General features: G+C 38.3%; 2 protein-coding genes across 4 annotated transcripts; one reads left to right on the forward strand and one right to left on the reverse strand.

Moving 5' to 3' along the window:
- The first annotated feature begins 1,950 nt into the window (after window positions 1-1,950).
- LOC137804167 (ubiquitin-conjugating enzyme E2 Q2-like) lies at window positions 1,951-11,217 on the forward strand. 3 transcript variants are annotated; one of them, XR_011080117.1, is made up of 14 exons: window positions 1,951-2,222; window positions 5,229-5,333; window positions 5,459-5,581; window positions 5,669-5,725; window positions 5,815-5,967; window positions 6,829-6,913; window positions 7,006-7,066; window positions 7,158-7,248; window positions 7,333-7,391; window positions 7,538-7,586; window positions 7,674-7,769; window positions 7,974-8,064; window positions 8,653-8,719; window positions 8,804-11,217. XR_011080117.1 is itself a non-coding variant. In XM_068603228.1 (13 exons), the coding sequence occupies exons 1-13, from the start codon at window positions 2,064-2,066 to the stop codon at window positions 8,833-8,835; spliced, it is 1,134 nt and encodes a 377-aa protein (XP_068459329.1). In that variant the 5' UTR covers window positions 1,951-2,063; the 3' UTR covers window positions 8,836-11,217. The 3 variants fall into 3 exon arrangements, 2 of the variants coding, with proteins under 2 accessions (XP_068459329.1, XP_068459328.1); XM_068603228.1 differs by lacking the exon at window positions 7,974-8,064 and having other exon boundaries at window positions 5,818-5,967; XM_068603227.1 differs by lacking the exon at window positions 7,974-8,064 and having other exon boundaries at window positions 1,952-2,222.
- A 1,052-nt stretch (window positions 11,218-12,269) lies between these two features.
- scamp5a (secretory carrier membrane protein 5a) lies at window positions 12,270-19,128 on the reverse strand. Its single transcript, XM_068603563.1, has 7 exons — window positions 18,906-19,128; window positions 17,930-18,008; window positions 17,651-17,770; window positions 16,565-16,721; window positions 16,368-16,469; window positions 15,970-16,087; window positions 12,270-15,322 (listed from the first exon to the last, which is right to left on the reverse strand). Exons 2-7 carry the CDS (start codon window positions 17,934-17,936, stop codon window positions 15,128-15,130), a joined length of 699 nt encoding a protein of 232 aa, XP_068459664.1. The 5' UTR covers window positions 17,937-18,008; window positions 18,906-19,128; the 3' UTR covers window positions 12,270-15,127.
- Window positions 19,129-19,777: the final 649 nt, after the last annotated feature.

Genomic DNA, 19,777 nt, shown 5'->3' on the forward strand with positions numbered 1-19,777 from the left:
GAGTTAATGTTTAGTTGTAAGCATTGATCTGGTGTGCCATCTAGTGTCAAGTCAGTGTATTTAATGCTAAATTGCTCATAATTGTGAAGAGAGCAGTTATATCAACCAGTCCATTTTGTCACAGCTGCTACATCTATGTCTGAATATAAAACTTTTCCAAAAAACACTGAATCATAAAAACATACCTCTCAAATAGAGACTTAGATTTTAAACATAAAAATTCCACAAACATATATACATAGAGTGCATATATCTTGCTGAATACTTATTATACAAGGAGGGGAGGAAAGAAACAGCTCTCTGGTTTGTTAATTGATCAGCTATCACCTTTTTCACAGTAAACCCAATACATTTTGCATATTGCAGTCACATGATACTTTAATCTGTTGCCGTGTTTACCAACTTTCTGGCAAAAGCTAAGTTACTCATTACACATTGTCACACGCTGCATACAGGTGATGGCAGGTCAAAGAGTGAGTTTGCTCTCGGTGAATGTTTTACCTGAACACTTTTTCAGGGACTTGAATATTACTGATATAGAATTGTACATTGTCAAATCCAAATGCAAAAAAGCAAGGATTTAATAAATAAATAAAAAAACATAATCAAGTAAAAATATATTATCTTGTTCTTTAATAAACTCATGCCCCCTCACACCTCTAGTGGTCCTGATCCTCAGGTTGAAAACAGTCTTTGCTTATAGTTACTTAGAAAAGTGCCATATACAATTAAAGTACTATTATTATTATTTTTATTATTATTATTCTAAGTTGACCTATCCCATGAGAAGACCAGGGGGCAAAAGGATTTGGGGTTGTCTTCTAACATTAGGATTTTGATGTTTATATAATCAGCATCTGCGAGAAGAAAGTGTAAAGGTAATTTCAGTGAATGTAAAAATGGCTATTTAATAAATATTAAATAAAGTACAAGTGTAAGTTCATAAACTGAATTGTAAATATTCTATATTAAATTCTACACTGATGGCCTAGCGCTGTGTGTTACATCTTTTTTTCCACCAAAAATGCTTTGCACTGGTCAGGGCTGAAAAAAATATTTCACAGGGGGTACATCACTGAAAGGTTGATAACCACTCCTATAGATGGTAGCTTCATCATATTTTGCACAGAGGCCCTAAAGCTATCCACTACTCATTTTTATTCGTGAATTTGCTTGTGGCAATTTGATTATAGACACATTTACCCAGCACAAAAGCAAACTATGTATATATATATATATATATATATATATATATATATATATATATATATATATATGTATATATGTATATATATATATATATATATATATGTCTATATATATATATATATATATATATATATATATATATAGACATATATATATATATATATATATATATATATATGTATATATATATATATATATATATATAGACATATATATATATATATATATATATATATATATAGACATATATATATAGACATATATATATATAGACATATATATATGTGTGTGTTTATATATGTATATATACGCATATATATATACATATATATATATATATATATATATATATATATATAGACATATATATATAGACATATATATATATATAGACATATATATATGTGTGTGTTTATATATGTATATATACGCATATATATATACATATATATATATATATATATATATATATATATATATATATATAATGTTTAATTTTTTTTAAATAATAATAATAATAATTGCAAGTAATCAAACATACTGTGACCCCTGGAGGTCTAGTGCCACCGAGCTGATGCTCACTTCCAAATAAAATTGTCATGTAATAATATACACACACAAAAAATAAAACAATAAAATAAAACATAATTAACTCATTTAAATGTAATTCCACTTGTTCCCTGTCAGTACTGTCAAATTCCACTGACAGTGTTCGCCAGAGAGCGAACCGTCCAGCCCTTTGTTGTTGTTCTCACGCTAATGTACGAGATCCGTAGACCCAACTCAACTGCGCGGTCACATTCCGCCCCGACTTCCCCTCTGCCAGCGGCCTGGTGGTTTGAGATGAGTAGAAGATGTCGGTTTCGGGGCTGAAGGCCGAATTGAAGTTTTTGGAGTCCATTTTTGACCCAAACCACGAACGATTCAGAATAATAGACTGGAAACCCGACGAACTCAGTTGCCAATTCAACGTAACAGGAGAGAAGCCGCTGATCATTCACTGCAACATCACGGTGAGTCCAGGCCAGCTCTGCGCACGAGCTAAACCAGCCACTGACTATCGACTGAAACCAAACCATTCCGCGGAAGGTTCCGTGTTTACAAATGTACTGCGATTTAAGTCTTCGCTTTAATTTTCACGTCGTGTTTAAGGCCACCAAGATTTAAATAAAAAGAATACCCCCCAAAACCCAGTGGATTGAATTAAACAACCAAGCACTGGTGGTGAATTCACTTTAGAAAAAGTGAAGAAGAAGCCGAGGTTTAGGAAACGACGCTGCGGTAGCTTCTTGCTACCTTTGCCGCTAGCTGGGCTCGTTAGCCCCAAATATAACAGTTACCGTTGGCGCTAACTTTCTAATCACTCAACTGAACCCGGTCTGGTTTAATTTAACGTTCGCTTACAAAAAAAGCGGGGAGTTTCAACACATTGTGGCAGTTTTAACGAATTGTTATATTTAAAATAACGCGTTTATCTCCACGGGCTCAGCGGTGAATGTCCCGTTTATATGACGTTATCTATTTAACATTACATTGAGGCGGTTGGACGGAGTGTAGCTCCACCGTGGGTGTTTTTGCCTTTTCAGTAAATAGACCGATCCCGATGGCGAACGTATATTAAAACTGACGTTAACGATGTCTTTATCAGGACACCAACACATTTAGAGAGCGATATAATGAGGACAATAACTAGTGGGCATTGTTTTATTGTGAGCCGTAACTAAGACCGTGAGCGTAGCTGTAAATGTATAATGATTACGTAGATTTTTTTATTATTTCAACACCTACTCCTTGAAGCTGTTTATCCACACCATTAGTCTTGTAAATAATCTTAAAACTGACACAAAACGCATTAAGTCCACCAGCAGAATGTGTCGGTGATGTCACGAACAAACCCGGGGCTCACTCTTTGTCATTGCACCTGTATTCGTCTGGTTCACTCTCAAACCATCCTGACGTCCTCACCACATCCTCTTCTCTGCCACACACGCAGTTACACTTCTGCTCGATTTTAAGAGTCACAGACATGTTGAGACTCAAGCTGTCTCGGTCTTTGACTCAACTCTCAGTGATTGGCCAGAGTACATTCAGTTTCGCAATATAAATTTATAAAATAAAAAGTGGGTAAATCAGTCAGCCCCCCTCCCCCTGGCTTTGGATGGTTCATGCTAGATCCCAAAATAAGAAATGGAGGTAGCTAAAATGTTTAATAGCGCTCACTTCAACATACAAGTCATGATTAGGCTTGCACCTTTTTCTGAACACTGATACACCTGGCTTGGTGCTTGACAACGCATACATGTCTAAAAACCAAGCAATGAGGTGTTTCCCCTACCATTATAATAGGGGGGCGGGGCGCCCCCCTGAAATAACCCCCCCGCCTCACTGTAATTTTCTCTATAGCGCCAGATCACAATACGTCATTCAAGGTTCTATTTCCTATAGAACAGCTCTACACCTTGTTATGTTATTAAACAAACTAAAGGTCGTATTTTATTGACGGGATCTACACGACAGCGTGTCATTTATGTCTCTACGTGGTCGCGCGTAAACACCTCTCCTCTCCTCTGCGCTGCTTTTTGTATCGCGCACGTCGTTGTTCCGTCCGGATGCGCAGAGACACGTGCGCGCACACAGGTGAGCACTGAGCACCAAGCAGCGGGCAGAGAGCGTCGACAAATATGTCGCGTGAAAAGCAGACAAAACTTTATCGGCGTTTTAAACGCTCCCAGGTAGAAGATAGCAACAGGAACCCTCCTGCAAGGATCACCGGAGCAGCTCTCTGAACCCAGAGCAGCTCTCCTGCTCCAAGTGAAACGAGCCAAAGTGCTCGTGTCTTGTTCCAACAATGAGCTGCTGGCTTCACACATTACAAATTAATAATATTAAACATAATAATAATAAGTAATTAATAAGTACATGGATAAATCCCTTTACTTTCAGGTAAATGTTTACGGTTAACAAATTACGTTGCGCATGCGCGACTGGGCGATTTTTGGCGTTTTGCCAAAAGCCAATCTGCGCAAAGTCTCCTTAAAGTCGTCTTTTCTGCTGTTCCGTCTCTCAAAACCGGAAAGAGATCTCCTCTCAACATGGAGAGTGAACTGAGAGCAGCCGTATCAAGTCTACAACCGCGTTTTAAAAATATGTGTGAAGGAAAGCAGCTCACTGCAGCACTAATACTGACACTACCTGATGCTTACACATCTGCAGTGTCATTCTGTTTTGTTCTGCAATTTGCTTTAGTTTTCCAAAATGACTTATTTTTTGCACCGATAGAACTTTATTTTTTTTATTGTTTTAATTGATTGCAATTATTTTTTTTTTGTGGTCTGACGAGGCAATTTGGTTAAATTGAAAGTTATTGTTCTGTATTCTGTTTATTATTTTTTTTTTAAAGGTTCAGATGCAGTCATAAAATGATGTTATTTACAGAAAAAGTAATGCTTTTTGGTATTTGTGTCAATCTCGGTGTCGTCGAGGCCCCCCTGAAGCTGTAAACCTAGGCGGCCACAGTCAACACAGAAATTAAAATCAGATTAAATGGTTATTGCACAGTACTTTAAACCCCACAAGACTATCAGACTTATACAACTGCCTTCATTTGTCAAATTATGTTTGTCTGTGAACATTGGAGTCTTCCCCATCTTTGGCAATCCTCCCATGTATAACAGCATCATACACTCCCAGAGTCATAACCAACCCATCTTTAACTGTATTCCTAAACATCACCATTGCTTTGTAACTAAGTGCAGTGTTTTCCATTCTGGTAATACTCCCGCCCAAAAGCTGGAGAATCATTTTGTTCAGTTTATGTCGTGGACTAAGATGCTCTGTTTGAAATTTTTCATAGCTTTAAAATAAACTTTTAACATTTATGTAGATTAGATAACCCTGGGCAACATTTAGTTTAAGTGGTTCTCTGTTAATAGTTGATATACAATCTGTAGACACTAAATCCATTTACAAACATGCATGACTTGCTAAATTTCCCTGTCTCACTGTTGACTCTTTTACAGGAATCTTATCCCTCAACGCCCCCAATATGGTTTGTTGACTCCGATGATCCCAGTCTGGCCGAAGTGTTGGAGCGCTTAGAGGATGTGAGAAAAGGCAGCACATTGGTAAGTTGGCTGATAAGAGGCCTGCCCTGAATGAGAATGTCACATGTGTTTATTGCTGTGAAAGTGGAAACTATTCGCAGTTAGCTTTTCAAATTGATGTCTTATCTTGATGATTTCACCCGCAGCTCCTTCAGCAGTTGAAGCGCCTCATTTGTGATCTCTGTCGGCTTTACAACCTGCCACAACATCCAGATGTAGAAATGCTCGACCAGCCTCTTCCCGCTGGCCCTATTACCCAAGAGCGGAAGGTACTCACTTGAAAAAGATTCAAATTCAATTGTGTTTCATTTTAAGACTTGATGTTTATCAACTCACAATGTTTCTCATCACTGCAGCATGGGCCATCAGATGAGGTGACATCTGAAGAGGAAGAAGAGGAAGAAATGGGCGAGGTACCTAAGTGTATGAATTATATTCTTCATAGCTGAAAGGTCCCCTTGGTTTTACATCCGGTTTCTAAACATAATTGATACACTGACAGCAGGACATTGACCTGGACCAAGACCTCGACCATTACGACATGAAAGAAGAGGAGCCAGTTGATGGGAAAAAGTCAGAAGATGACGGGATAGAAAAAGAAAATCTAGCCATCTTGGAGAAGATTCGTAAAAACCAGAGACAGGATCACTTGAATGTAAGCACTCATTGAGGACTTGTTTTTCTTTATTACGGTTTGGTGACTGTAATGTAACACGTTCTGTTCGCTGAGAAGGCGGAAACTTTCTAGCGTCAGCCCAAATAATGTTCATAAACTGTAACGCCGACCTGAAAATGGCGTGAGTAGCATAAGATAGGAAGTGTTGATCAAATTCCTGTTTCATGAATCACTGCTCTGTAATAATAAGAACGAGGAGATAAAAGTTTAATAATTCCATTGTTATCAAGTTTAGCAAACTGGATATTTTGCCAATCGGGAACCATTTGGCTAAATGTAAGAAATTATTGGATACTACTCAGTCTCTGAAAAAGTTTAACAACCACTAGACATACAATATTCTTGTATTCCTTCTGTCAGTTTCATTATGTTCAGATCAACCGTAACACTGCATCCAAAATGCAGCCTCATTGGTCCTTTCACTGCTGACACTGTGGCTGCTGCCGCAAAAGATAAAAAAATACCAGAGAGAAAATAAAAAACGGAGGCAATAGTTGGTTAAATTATCCAAACTTAAAAGAAACCTAAACATGATTCAAACTGCTAAATTTATTCAGATTCTTTAAAGGTCAACATAAAACAACTGTTGTCATTACTCCAATGGAACCCCTCGTGATCAAAGGTTTCTCCTATGGCTCATAGAAGAAGAGTTTACTGACTTTTTTCACTCTTCAAATATGGAAAATGCTCAATTGTGACATTTTCGATTGGCAGAAATGTACAGGACTTCCACCTTGGGATGTCTGATCGACCCCGATGTCGCCCAGCTTTACAGTAGACTGCATATTTGTCCATGTGTCTCACCGTCTGTGTGGTTTACCGCTGTGATGTGTGTTGCAGGGTGCAGTGTCTGGCTCTGTGCAAGCCTCAGACCGCCTAATGAAGGAACTCAGGGAAATCTACAGATCACAGAGTTACAAGACAGGTGACTGCAATGACACCTTTCTCCACAGTGGTGACTTGTCATGTTTTAGCAGATCGAAGTAACGCTCTGTGTTTGTGTCGTGTGTTTCACAGGTATTTATTCATGTGAACTAGTCAGTGACAGCCTTTATGAATGGCATGTCAAGTTAAGGATGTAAGTTCCCACATTCATTCGCTTTTACATTTTCAAATATTGAGTTGGATATTGTTTTCTGTTATATTTGACTTGTGGTTCTGTATTTCAGGGTAGACCCAGATAGTCCATTACATAGTGACTTGCAGGTCTTAAAAGAAAAAGAAGGAGTGGACTACATTCTGCTCGATTTCTCTTATAAAGTAAGTCCTATAAAATGTGTTAATTGTTTTATTTTGGGGAAAGTGTTTTCTTGAGACTCACTTTATTTTTTCTTTACATGACAGGATAATTTTCCTTTTGACCCACCTTTTGTCCGGGTTGTCTCACCTGTGCTCTCCGGAGGGTGAGTGTGCTGTGATAACCCCCACCATTGTATGCTCAATTTGAAGCACAACAAATTTGCAAAAAGTCAAGTAAACACTTCAAATGAATGTACATGCTTTTGTGTATATCTGGCAACACTCACTGAATTTGTATTTTTCCTTGCAGTTATGTTCTAGGAGGAGGGGCCTTGTGCATGGAGCTTCTGACAAAACAGGTTTGTAAATGAGCTTCATACATAGTATCACAACATGTTCCTCAGATTATAACTGCATAATTAATGTTTTGTTGTGTGTGTTTTCAGGGCTGGAGCAGTGCCTATTCCATAGAATCTGTCATTATGCAGATAAATGCAACTTTGGTGAAAGGAAAAGCCAGGGTGCAGTTTGGAGCCAATAAGGTAACTGATGTCATTTGTCTGGTCTCAGACTGCTTGAAGGTTCTCTCCTTTGATATATATTCAGAGTATTAATAAATCCTCAAAGGGCCATCTACTATGTAAGGATGTAGTTGAGTAATGTGTAAAGCAGAGAATGAAGTCGTTATGATCTAAGCTTCTTCCTTGCTTCTTTTACATCACCGGGCTGGCCGTGCATGTGTTTAGTGCATGTTGGTGCACGTGAGCGTGCCCCACTAGTTAGCACTAGTTTTCCAGTCAGCAAAGCACAGAGAAGCTCAGGTTACAACACCCACAAGTAAGTGACTTCATTCTCTGCTCAGGTAGACATTAACATATATCTTTACATTGCAAATAGTGGTTTGCTGCAATATTTTTGCTCTGAATGTTGTGTAGAGAACTTTTCAAATGGTCTGATGCTATTTGACCACCTCTAAAGTCAAAAGTGTTTGTAGCAGTGTCCAGTGACCACACGGCAAAAAGCCTGTGGTCAGTGAGAGGCAATGACTACTAAGACACACTTTGGGTCTCATTTATGCTTTTAATGATGTTGCACATGTTTACATATGACAATTAGGGTGGTAGTACAGATGCTGTACGTTGAACAAACCAGTAGTACATTTGAAGCATTAATACTTAGACATGTTATTGTGTAATGGTCAAGTTGCAGTTGAGCAATAAAATGAAGCTAAGGTCTCAAGTAAAATCGTAGTTAGAGAAACAGAGAGAGAGAGATAGAGGCAATGACATGCAAGGTCAGGCCGGCCAGACACCAACCGGGAAAATTATATTTTTAGTTTTTTCGTTGATTGTAGTTGTTTATACGGTTCCTACTGCATAGCGGGCAATTTTTGCACACCTAAGAAAACAATGTTTGTTTTTACAGAACCAGTACAATCTTGCCAGAGCACAACAGTCGTACAAATCCCTTGTGCAGATTCATGAAAAGAATGGTGAGTAAATGTTACTGACTGGTTAGACGCACACACAGTGCTTTGGATCCATTGGCAAAGGGGTTTGTCTTTCTGTTTCCACAGGCTGGTACACGCCACCTAAAGAGGATGGATAAGGAGCCACTACCACTATGCACTGGGAACACGTCTTTTAGTCAAAGTATCTTATTTTCTTTGGAATATCTCCCCCCCCTCTCCCTTCTCCCTCCCTCTGACTTAACTGGGATTATATCAAGTTCCTGGCAAAAAACTGCTTGTTGGCTCATCTGACAAGTATTCCTTCAGCTCGGTGCAGCAATGACTTTATTCTGGTGTCACTTTGCGTCTCCCCTCAGTGTTTTAGTCAAGTGGATGATGTGAGGATATCACTGGTCCTCTATTCTAAATATGCTCATTTGTCTTTAAAAAAAACATTTCTCCCTTTTAATTTTGGGGAAATGCTTTTTCTTTAGCTGCTTTGACAAAGTGGGCTTTACAAACAGTCAGTTACTCCTGTAGATGGGAATTTTAACGGAAGATTGACTCTGAAGCTCCTTATGTGGCACCTCCCTGCACCTGTTTTTATTGGCCACATTATCCCCTTTAATTTCTTTTGTAAACTAACTGGTACAGAAATGGAAATATATAGAAATATTATTCAGCTATTGTTTTTATTATTTGAGCGACCTAGACAATAAATAAATTTCACATTTTGGAAGCTTATCTTAAAATTGAGATGAACTACCACACGATGTATTTTAGCTCTTACTTTTTAAAATATGTGAAGAATATAGGGCCAAGCAGAATCAAAATGCTGGGATCATGAACTAAGCTGAACTGTTGTCTGTGAACACATCCACCAGTAGTTGATAATAAAATAGGGCCAATACACATGAAATATCTCAGAATCTATGTTCACTCGCTGATGATACGATCACTTTAAGGTATCATTTTAAAAGTTTTAACAGATCTAAAGAGCTTTTTCTTTGCCTCATTTCTGTTAATACAATAGCCCCGCAAGCGTTCAGTTTGGTTATTGGTCTTTTTATTGATTAAAGCTGCAGAGGTTGATAACTAGTTTGATGCTGAAAATGAAGCCCTGCGTGTGTAAAGCTGTGTGTAAGCAGCATATCGCATCGGGGCCTTGTCGCAACCGCTGTTTTAAAAAATGATGGTTGGATTCTCGGCAGAATCGCTATGAGATTGGCGAGATTACAAAAGGAATAAATGAAACGTGTTTGGATGTGTTTGGATTTTCTTCCATAATATTGCTCAATTTAGCAGCAAATTTGTTTCTCATATCTTCCTGACATGGATTGTAGTGCTTTGCCCCTGCCTAGATTTAAAAACGGCTTCCCTGTTACATGACGTCACATGCAGCTGGATTCATCAGCGAACAGCTGTTTTTCCTCAGTCAACAGCTAAACACCCTCCCTTTGCAGCGCTTCCTTTGCCACAACAATGTACCATAAATATGATTTGGCGTCACTTTCGGTGTGTAACAAGACAGTTCGTTTAGAACTGAACTGAAACTCTTAGGATATTGTACCTTTCAACTTTGACCATGCAATATACCGTAGTACTTCATCACTACTACTGTTCCCCGAACTGCAGGACACGCACTGTATCGATCAATCTGTCAGCTCTTTTGCAGTTTATTTGTTAACACTGTCTGCAAAAGTATGTTTGAATGGCAACTCAGGTAACAAACAATACTTTGGAGGGGAATCAGTACATGTTGAGTTTTGTGATTATTTCCTTGGATTAATCGACGCTCTGTACCGCTGACGTTTAGGCTTGAACACACACTGATCTGATGTCAAAAACAAATGAGCTTTACAATAACATGGGCCACGTGTTTCTTTTCATTCAAGCAATGTAAGAGGAAAGAATTTTGCAGAATTTTGCCGTTTTAACAGGCCTGCCGTAGCATGAGGACCACGCCATGTGATGGCTCAAGGATTTCCCACTCTAGTATTTAATGCTTTGTTTTTCATCCCAAGTACTTAAGTAGATTTGATCTCAGCGGCCGATCTTTAAATATTCCTGATGAAGAAAACATTTGCACAACTGGCAACAACGTGCCTGTAGAGGTCAATTAAACAACGAACACATTCTGAGCTAAATATTTTAATATCAGGAGAATTTTTTTTTTTTTTTTCTCAGCACACATCCTGTTGTTACATGTCTGATGAAGCTGAGCGGGGTCTCAGTAACAAGAGGGGTCCTCATCTAAAGGGCCCATGTTGTCTTGCCAAGACTCCCATCAGAGGGGACATTAAGAGACAATTCAGTGTCATCGTCGTGACGTGGTGAATAGACTTGCACGCTTATCAAACTGGACTGTGTTTGGAAAAGATTCATTTATCTCAACTGTCTCACCAACGAAACATCAAGTCTGGCACCGTTGGCTCACTTTGGTTTTCTTTTGTTTCTCATTTTCCATTTGAAGACATTTTGACCATGTACAGTAATTTGTAAACTTGCATCAAGTTTATGAATAAAGAATTTTAAGATTATTGCTGTTTTACTGGTTTCCCTGTGTATTTTTTTCCACTGTTGCTTAATGGATTGCAGATGTATTGGGCTGATGTTGATATTTTATTTAATGAATAAAATAATTCACTCCTGACACAAATGTTATACTGATTTGATTTTGTTTAAAAGTGTTGTTTCCTGTCTGAGAGCTTTGCAAATCTGCATCAAAGACTTTTATTGGTCTTTTGTATTTACAGTGAACGATGACAAAGCATAAGAAACTTTCTATTGAAGCCCCTGGAAATGAAATCAATATACTATCAAATAATTAGAATATAGTTGCAATTAGATAAACATCCAACTCCACGAACCTAAAATAAAAATTATAGTTAATACACGTATTATAAATATAACATATTTTAGCCTGTCATTAACATGTCATTTTTTGGGGAAATATGTTGCAATGTCTTCTTCCACATGGTCAAAACAGTATTTGTATCCTTATTAGAATGGGTACTACAACAACGGACAAAATACTCCTTTACAGTTACATCCTGCCAAATCTTGCTCAAGTAAAGTGTATATTTATTTATACAATGTTTATATATAACGTATCCTCATACAACAGTTCCCATGTTCATAAAATATCTTATAAAAAGTTATTCCTCACTTTTGATTTGTTTCCCCACTAAAGTCCAGCAACACCTGTCTTATTTTCATGAAGCAGAAGTGATGTCTATCCTCAGCTTGGTGAAATGCATGAAGTAACTGTAAACAGTAAACTGCCTCAGTCAAAGGGAAATGCCTTCTGAATTATATATAAATCAGTTTTCATCAAGAGTATGACACACTCAGTTCGGATTCACTCAAACTAAATCTGATTTTTTGTCAGTTTTAACCAAAGCCACAATAAATAATTCAAATGTGGTCGAATGACAGATATGCTGTAATCTTTTAATGTTTTAAGCTTTGTGGCAGGTTTTCATTCATTTAAGTTTGTTTTTATTCACTAACAGATAAAAATCACCTATGGAGATTTATGTTCCCTCAACATCTGCATAAGTACAAAGTCTTCAAATAATGAAACAGGATGCAACAATAACTGTTTAATATCTATTAAGGTAAAACCAAATAATACAAAAGTAATACACAAAAATGTATTCCTCATTTACTTCACTCTTGGAGACACAGCCTCCTCAAACCTTCCATTCACCTAATTACAACATGTTTCTATTGAATGTGTTTATCCATGGCAAATATTTACTTCACCTCAAGTAATCATATATTTATATCTAGTTATAATATAGTACATGATAATACATATCAAACAACATACAGTACATGTGGGAACATGGGGGAGTTAATGGGAAATGGCTTTCAGAAGCATTGATACATCAGCATGAAATGAAGAGTATTAGTAGTGGTATCCAATATGCACTGCAGCTCCTGCTGCATGTTAACTGTACAGCTGTTTCCATAATCACATGTATGTACATATGGCAACCAAAAAAAAAAAGTTTAGACTGATCCAAAATTCCCTGTGATAACTCTGTTCGTCTTTGTGCGGACTTCACACTTAGTGTGTAGAACTGATCAGCTAAACTTTGTGCATTTGCTAAGAGATGAGCGTGTGGACGATGCGGTTCAGGGTTATACTTCATAACTACTCTGTGTGCATCTGCTGGTGAGAATGTTATCCGTTTGTTAAATCATACGAGTGGTGTCCAACTTGAAGACGGGTCAATTTTTCAAGTCCTAACAGTTTATGTTATGGTTGTTACTTATCATGTCTATATTTAAAGCCTGCACAACTGGACCCCACTTGATCCTTAGAAGATTACTGTTTAATATATTTATGTTTAGTTTGCACTGATAACCGGCAACCCAGTGCAAAACATTATCAAATTGTTCTTTTGATTTGTAAAAAAAAAAATAAACAAATTAAAAATCTGTTACCCACAGCCATGGAAAGACACGGAGGACACATGCTTCAAACTCATCCACACATCATCCAAAATACACAAAATAATAATAGTTTGGTACAAAAAAACAAGAACTAAAAAGTAAAACAACAGCCTATTGAATATCACATTATAACAATCAGACAAGACAACTCACAGGTTTTGAAGTAACGAGCATTCAGACACAAATCTTCACATCTGTTTCAAGTCTAATACTGAATTACTGTAATAACCATCTACTGAATCTTGAGGACGTTTTCAAAGAAGACTTGAGTGACACTGAAATCCATTAGACTCTGTCTCTGACTGAACGGCGACACACAAATATTCTGTCTTTCAATTTCTCTTCATGAAGAAATAATTGGCTTGGATTGTATATTTCCTTTTATATAAATATCATATCACACCTACTCATAGAATAACACCAACAGCCACGAAATGACACACAAAGGCCTGAAATCCAGAGCTTCAGGATCAAGTAGTCATTAAGCATTTACATGTAGGGGGAAGAGGGAGAATTTGCCTAAGGAGTGAAAACATCCATCACTTCATACAATGCAATGACCACCTACAACAATGATTATTAATATTTACTGCATGTCCAACCTGCAAGTGTTTTGGTTTTCTTTTACTTCTAACCTGTATTACGTTGATTTGGAATGTTTTATCCAATTAACTGAAATCCTAAATCCTGCATGTGCTTCACTTTAACATGGAATAAAATTTCATTTCACTGAAATCCACCTGCTAAACACATAACCAGTGCATGATGAAAAAATGAAACGCACAGAGTGGTTGAATGAAGGTGATTAAAAGGAGATAAATACACAATATGTTGACACTTTGAGGGCCATACAGGTAGAATTTAAAACCAGCTCATATCTTTCCTGAGAATGTAAAAATGTGCTGAATTTAACTGAGACGTTCGCTGATGCAACTCGTCGTCAGTGAAGCAAACAACAACCAGGTCACCAAAACATGAACTGCAAGAGATTTTTGAAGATTCAAAAGTCGGGAAAGTTACCTGCTCGATATATTTTGTGCTAGATATCGCTTCCAGCTAATGTTTTCTGATTTATGTTATGTTTGAGACAAGTTATTAGATTTGTTTTAATCTTCTGATCAATTTTATTCTTAGGTTATTTTTTTATGCTAATTCTGTTGCCAACATTCAACTTTTTCTTTTTCAACAAAAAAGAAACAAAGTTGACATACAAAGTAAGAGAAAGATTGGCCAGTATCAAAAGTATAATATGCTCCTAAATCCTAATCAACTATATATATATATATATATATATATATATATATATATATATATATATATATATATATATATATATATAAAACTTATATGTATAATTGTACTGTTACCTTAAAGGATTTGTTTGACAGAAATGTATTTCCCATGCCTCCAAATACACACGTCTGCTGAATATTAAGCAGCAACAGTGCATCAACTGAGGGTTGCAAATATTTGGTGACCTTCAAGGCTGATGGATGAAAGCAAACACTCTTAACAATATAGCTACGACAGTACATGAAAAACAGATACAAACATGGTCAAATGAAAGTTTTAAAAGTGTGACACAGGCAGAGGCAGAGAGGTCGCTCTGGGATGACCACACATGATCCTACCTGAATAAACTGATGATGCTCAGGGGATTGTTTTTTAGCTATATTTAGTGTCTCCGCTGGAAAGCAACACACACTCACCAGCTGAAATTGAGCAGCATAAGTGAAAAAAAACATAAAAAACTACAGCTTTTTAATAGCTGGCTATTTAAATGTGAAGTGACTTAAATATGAACTCCATGTATGTTAGAATTCCATAAGAGTACACATTCACCAAAAACATGACTTTTCTCTACATTGTTCTGGTTGAATTCAGCGTGTACAGTGTTATAATGAAGGGTACCTAATTCAGAATTGTGTTCTTAATTGATCCCTTTTTTTATCTCTCCCACTTGGCAGCCTGGCCCCCTCCTCTGCCCTACATTGGCTCATCGTAGTTGTAGGTGGGAGCTGCTGAGTACTGGTTCTGGTTCTGCTGCATGGCTCCCTGCGCGGCTCCCATGGCCGCCTGCTGCGCTGCCTGCTGGACGTGGGGGTTCTTCCAAGCCCCGGTAGCCCACTCCTCCTGGGCCTTACCCATGCTGCCACCACTGCCACGGTATAAGTTATGAACCTGCGAAAGAAGTTGTTATTCAGAAAGACATTTGCAGGGGGAAAAGAAACTCGCTCTGGTGTTAAAATCGAGCTGGAATTAAAATACATGTTTGCAGTGATAGTGCACAAGACATTAGTGTTCTCCAGTTTTTTTTGTAGTAGCCCTGATGATGTCGGGACTGTAAGTTGATTTGGTACAATATCTGTGTCGGGTGACGGACATTGTCAGCAATTGCTTGGTCCAATCACTACACTTCAGACTGCATACATCATGTTGTGTTCACAATATGGGTTGGATGGGAAAGATTCCCTTGTTAATGACTTGCAAGCATGCTTACATTAGCAAGCTAGATGCATTAGCTTTCACTTGAAGCTAGGTAGCCGCGTTTGCTAGCTTTGAGTGCAACACAAAATGAACTGGATGATGGGTTCATAACCGACGCTATGTGGGCTGAAAAACGTGAAGAAAATATTTTGTATCAGAGCATGAAGGCTACAAGTCTATGACACGGGTAGCTTTGAAAAGTCCATCCTCACATGGTATTTTAGATACGCTGAAACAGTGTGTGAGATTTTAACGTCAACGTTCATAACAGATAATGACAGACTGATCTGTAGCATCTCACATGTTTGCTTAAAGAAGTAAAAATATACAGTATAAGTCACCTTTGTGAGGGCGATGAAGGAGAGTACGGCCACCGCAGTAAACATGATGGTGGGAATCAGCATGACCACAGCTGATCCAATGTTGGTGCTGAAGAAGGTGATGGTCGCCAACCAGCCACTGATGGGAACAACAAGACAACATCTCACACCAATGCCAACTGCACTCATGACCTTTATGACAATTTAAGATTGTTTGAAAATATGTGTAATCATTGCTTTTAAAGCTGAGGTATTCTAACAATGCGACGCGATTCCTGTGGGAGTGTGCAAGAGTTCAAGGATTTGAAAGAAAGTGTGTTAGACATATATTAAAATGTTTTTGAAGAATGCCCTTTATTTGTCAGCCATCTGTATTTACACTTCACATCAAACATATCAGTGTTTGTCAAAGCTCTTACCACACTCCCCAGCCTGGAATGCCAACAGTCTGGATGATACTGATCACCACCTGCGCCATAAAGACGAAGAAGAAAGCCATGAAGTTGAAAGAGCTGTCGGTCCTGCATGAAGAGAATAATACATGTCAGAACTGATGTGATCCAGCGGACCAGCGGGTAAAAGATATTTGGTAAGCTCAACGTAGAAACCAGCTCACTTGAAGGCCTTGTAGATGGGCCTGAACCAACACACGTAGGAGCACGGGGTGAACAGGATGAGCCAAAGGATGGCCATGCCGAAGTTAGTCGCTCCACCACCTCCACACATCCACGCCAGACAGCCAATCAGATTAACAGCCAGTGTGGCGCTATTCACTGTCAACATCACAGAAAAGGAGCAGATGATGACCACAACAAGACAGACTGAAGAATAAAGCCTCCAGAGTGAATATCCCACAGGCTGCATTACTCATAATTCAGCACGACTGACTCACTATGAATCTCAGCAACTACTCAACAGCAGAAGTTCAGTTCTATAAAAAAAGCTACAATGTAGCACACACAGAACACAGTTTCTACTCTACAAGCACCAAACAGTTTGTGGAGACTAATCTACTTTTTCATCAGACTTACATTCCTGTTTTCAAATGGCAGAACCTATGTGGTGGTGAAAAAGATATTTTTATTGATCTGCCAATTATTTTCTTTATTAATAGATAAGTTGTTTAGTCTATGTAGTGACAAAGAATTGTGACAAAAAAAATTGCCCAGAGCCTAAGATGTCTTCAAATGTCTTGTTTGTTTTCTAACTGAACCTTAAAGATACTCAATCTTCCGGGAGAAAAATAACAAATTATCACATTGAAGAAACTGGAGCCAGAGAAATATTGTTTGAAAAATACTTAATAACTAGTAATCGATTAACTTGATTCAAATCCATTGGCACTCCAGTTATAGATTTGTAAAGATTGTGTTGGTCAAAAGCAAAAATGTGCAAAACTAACTTTGGCGCAATTTTTCCATCCATGCATAAAAATGCACAGGGTGACGTAAAATATATTCTCTGTGACAATGAGACTGGTCAATCTGGTCTCACAGCTATACTGGAGTGTCTGATGTTTGGATTTCATGATGTTTTGGGTGCAACAAAGTGACACGTCATAAAAACGCAGAAGCCGTGGAAAAGGTTAACAGTTTATACTGAAATGCTGGCAACACACATAAAAACTTGAGTTGTGGGAAAAGATGTTGTACATGCAATACTGTACAGTAAACACAAACTTTTACTGCAGGTATACACTCACAGATCCAGAGGTAGTAGAGCCTCTTGCACATGGTGCGATGCTGGTCTGGGATCTCATTGAAGTCTTGGTAAAAACATGGCTTGAGGGGGATGAATCGAGGCAGGGGAGGGAAGTTGTTTTCTAGGACACAAAGACACAGTTTAACACAGCCTCCCACACACCAAATGCATAAAGAAATCAAGACAGCTGCATGAAGGATTACACATTTCAAAATGGGTTGTTTTTGTGTGTAGACTCTCATGCACACTACGTAGTTGAACTGAGAGAAAAAAAGCTTACCTGCCATGCTGACCGTTCACTATTTTCATCCACTTGCAAAAAGAGACAGACTTCAATCTCAGATACCTTGAAAACAAAACTGCAGAGAGATAATAGAGCTGTTTTATTAAGTGCAGCATCACTCACTCACACTGCTCTCCTTGTGGGCAACAGGGCCACACTCCTCCATCGGCCTTCCTGTGGATGTATTGCACACATCACTGGAATTAAAGACAATACAAGCCTACATGGTTTTATTAGAGGTGGTGCCCAGCCCTTTTGGTGTGTCCAGCCTCTATTGACGCATATTCATTAAATCGACAGATAAACACGTTTTCTTGATCACATATAGCTGTGTAATCCGCGTGATGGAGGGGTGGAGGGGGGGGGGGGGAGTGTGGCCTTGTCGTGATTCTCAAAATGTAGGCTATTCATAACCTAAAGCTACGGACGCAGAATAGGCATTGCAGGCTTATACTGGACTATTTTCGATAGAGATCTTTGTCTCGCTCTTTAATCTGCTAACACACTATGATGAATCACTTCAAACGTGACTTGAGTGTATCTGGAAGCCACATATCAATGCATATGATGGTGGATGGGGAGCATCGCTCTGAAGGGCATCTTTCTGCCTCAAAATGAAGCAATCGCTGCCATGCAAAGCAGCCGGATCTCGGTTGCTTTACATTCATTATGCTATCCTTAAACTGTCCGCTATGTGTATTTGTTTCCGCGGATGGCAGTGATGCTGCAGTGGGGCTCAGTGCATCGTGATCACAGGCGTCGGAGGAGCGTCCTTCAGCCCGTGCGACACGGTGCATTGGTGCTTCCTCCTCACCCAGACACGCAGCAGGTCAAGCACAAACTCCTCACAATAAACCACACATTATACAGATTTCTAGGTTTTTCTAAAGTTAGAATACGGTTTATTTGAATAGCCTATTTTAACCCCCCATCTCTCCTGTAATGAATGAAAATGCAGTGAATAAAGCCTTACCTCCAGTTTAGTCAGTTTAGAATCCCTCTGTTCGTTTAAATGGCTTCCTATAGATTAGTCTGCAATCAAACACATTGGAGGAAACGGCCAGATCTGCAGCTGCTCGGACAGAAATATGTTACGTTATTCCTCAAATGACGAGCTTGGGTGTAAGAGGCGATCACGTGACGTGAGGTCTTTTCTTTTTTACGCGCATATATCTCCCACCTCCCCATCCGCTGGTTTTACCCGCCCGGCAGGACCAGGGCCTAGAAAACAAGGATTTTGTTGCCAGCCTGATTCGACCAATCAGAAAACGGGAATATTTCAACAAGTCCCGCCCCCTGATGCTATCCACAGTGCTGAAAATCTAAGAGGGCGTTTCACAATCTGATCAGATTGGCTTCCTGTTATCACATTACCATGAATACTACTATACAAATATCATAGATACAACTAAAAAAAATATGTATGACGGTATTATTAAATACTGAAAATAATACAACTTAATGAACAGGTTGCATAGCCTCAATAGCAGTGTATACATGTAGTACTTTTTAAGGCTTCTTTTCTCCCCAAGTAAAACATTTAAGGCAGGTGTATTTCACAATTCAAATAACTTTCCGTGATGCATAAAACATTTAAACAGAAATTGAAAGTAAATCAAACATGTTTAATCAAATAGGTAAAACCAACAAAAATAAATACAAAATGCATAACGATATGAGAGGAAAAAAAGTGGTCAGGGTTCAATAAAAGGCTGTGGAAAAATTATAATAATACCCAATTAGCTGGTTTGTGGCATAGGTTTGGTTAAATTTGGCCTTTTCCTTAACAAAAGCCTTTATATAGGAGTTAGTGTCATGGTGAGCTTTGGGTATAGACTGTAAAAG

Source organism: Clinocottus analis, unplaced genomic scaffold (assembly GCF_023055335.1).
Source record: "Clinocottus analis isolate CAN_PGR_092001 unplaced genomic scaffold, fCliAna1.0.p SCAF_6, whole genome shotgun sequence".
NCBI classification, from domain to species: domain Eukaryota; kingdom Metazoa; phylum Chordata; class Actinopteri; order Perciformes; family Cottidae; genus Clinocottus; species Clinocottus analis.

Coding starts and splice junctions, on each gene's coding strand:
- LOC137804167 (XM_068603227.1), top strand. CDS start 2,064: ATGTCGGTTTCGGGGCTGAAGGCCGAATTGAAGTTTTTGGAGTCCATT. Junction 2,223..5,228: donor TCATTCACTGCAACATCACG/GTGAGTCCAGGC, acceptor ACTCTTTTACAG/GAATCTTATCCCTCAACGCC. Junction 5,726..5,814: donor AAGAGGAAGAAATGGGCGAG/GTACCTAAGTGT, acceptor ATACACTGACAG/CAGGACATTGACCTGGACCA.
- scamp5a (XM_068603563.1), bottom strand. Junction 16,722..17,650: donor GCTCTACTACCTCTGGATCT/GTGAGTGTATAC, acceptor TGATGTTGACAG/TGAATAGCGCCACACTGGCT. Junction 15,323..15,969: donor CCTTCATCGCCCTCACAAAG/GTGACTTATACT, acceptor CTTCTTTCGCAG/GTTCATAACTTATACCGTGG.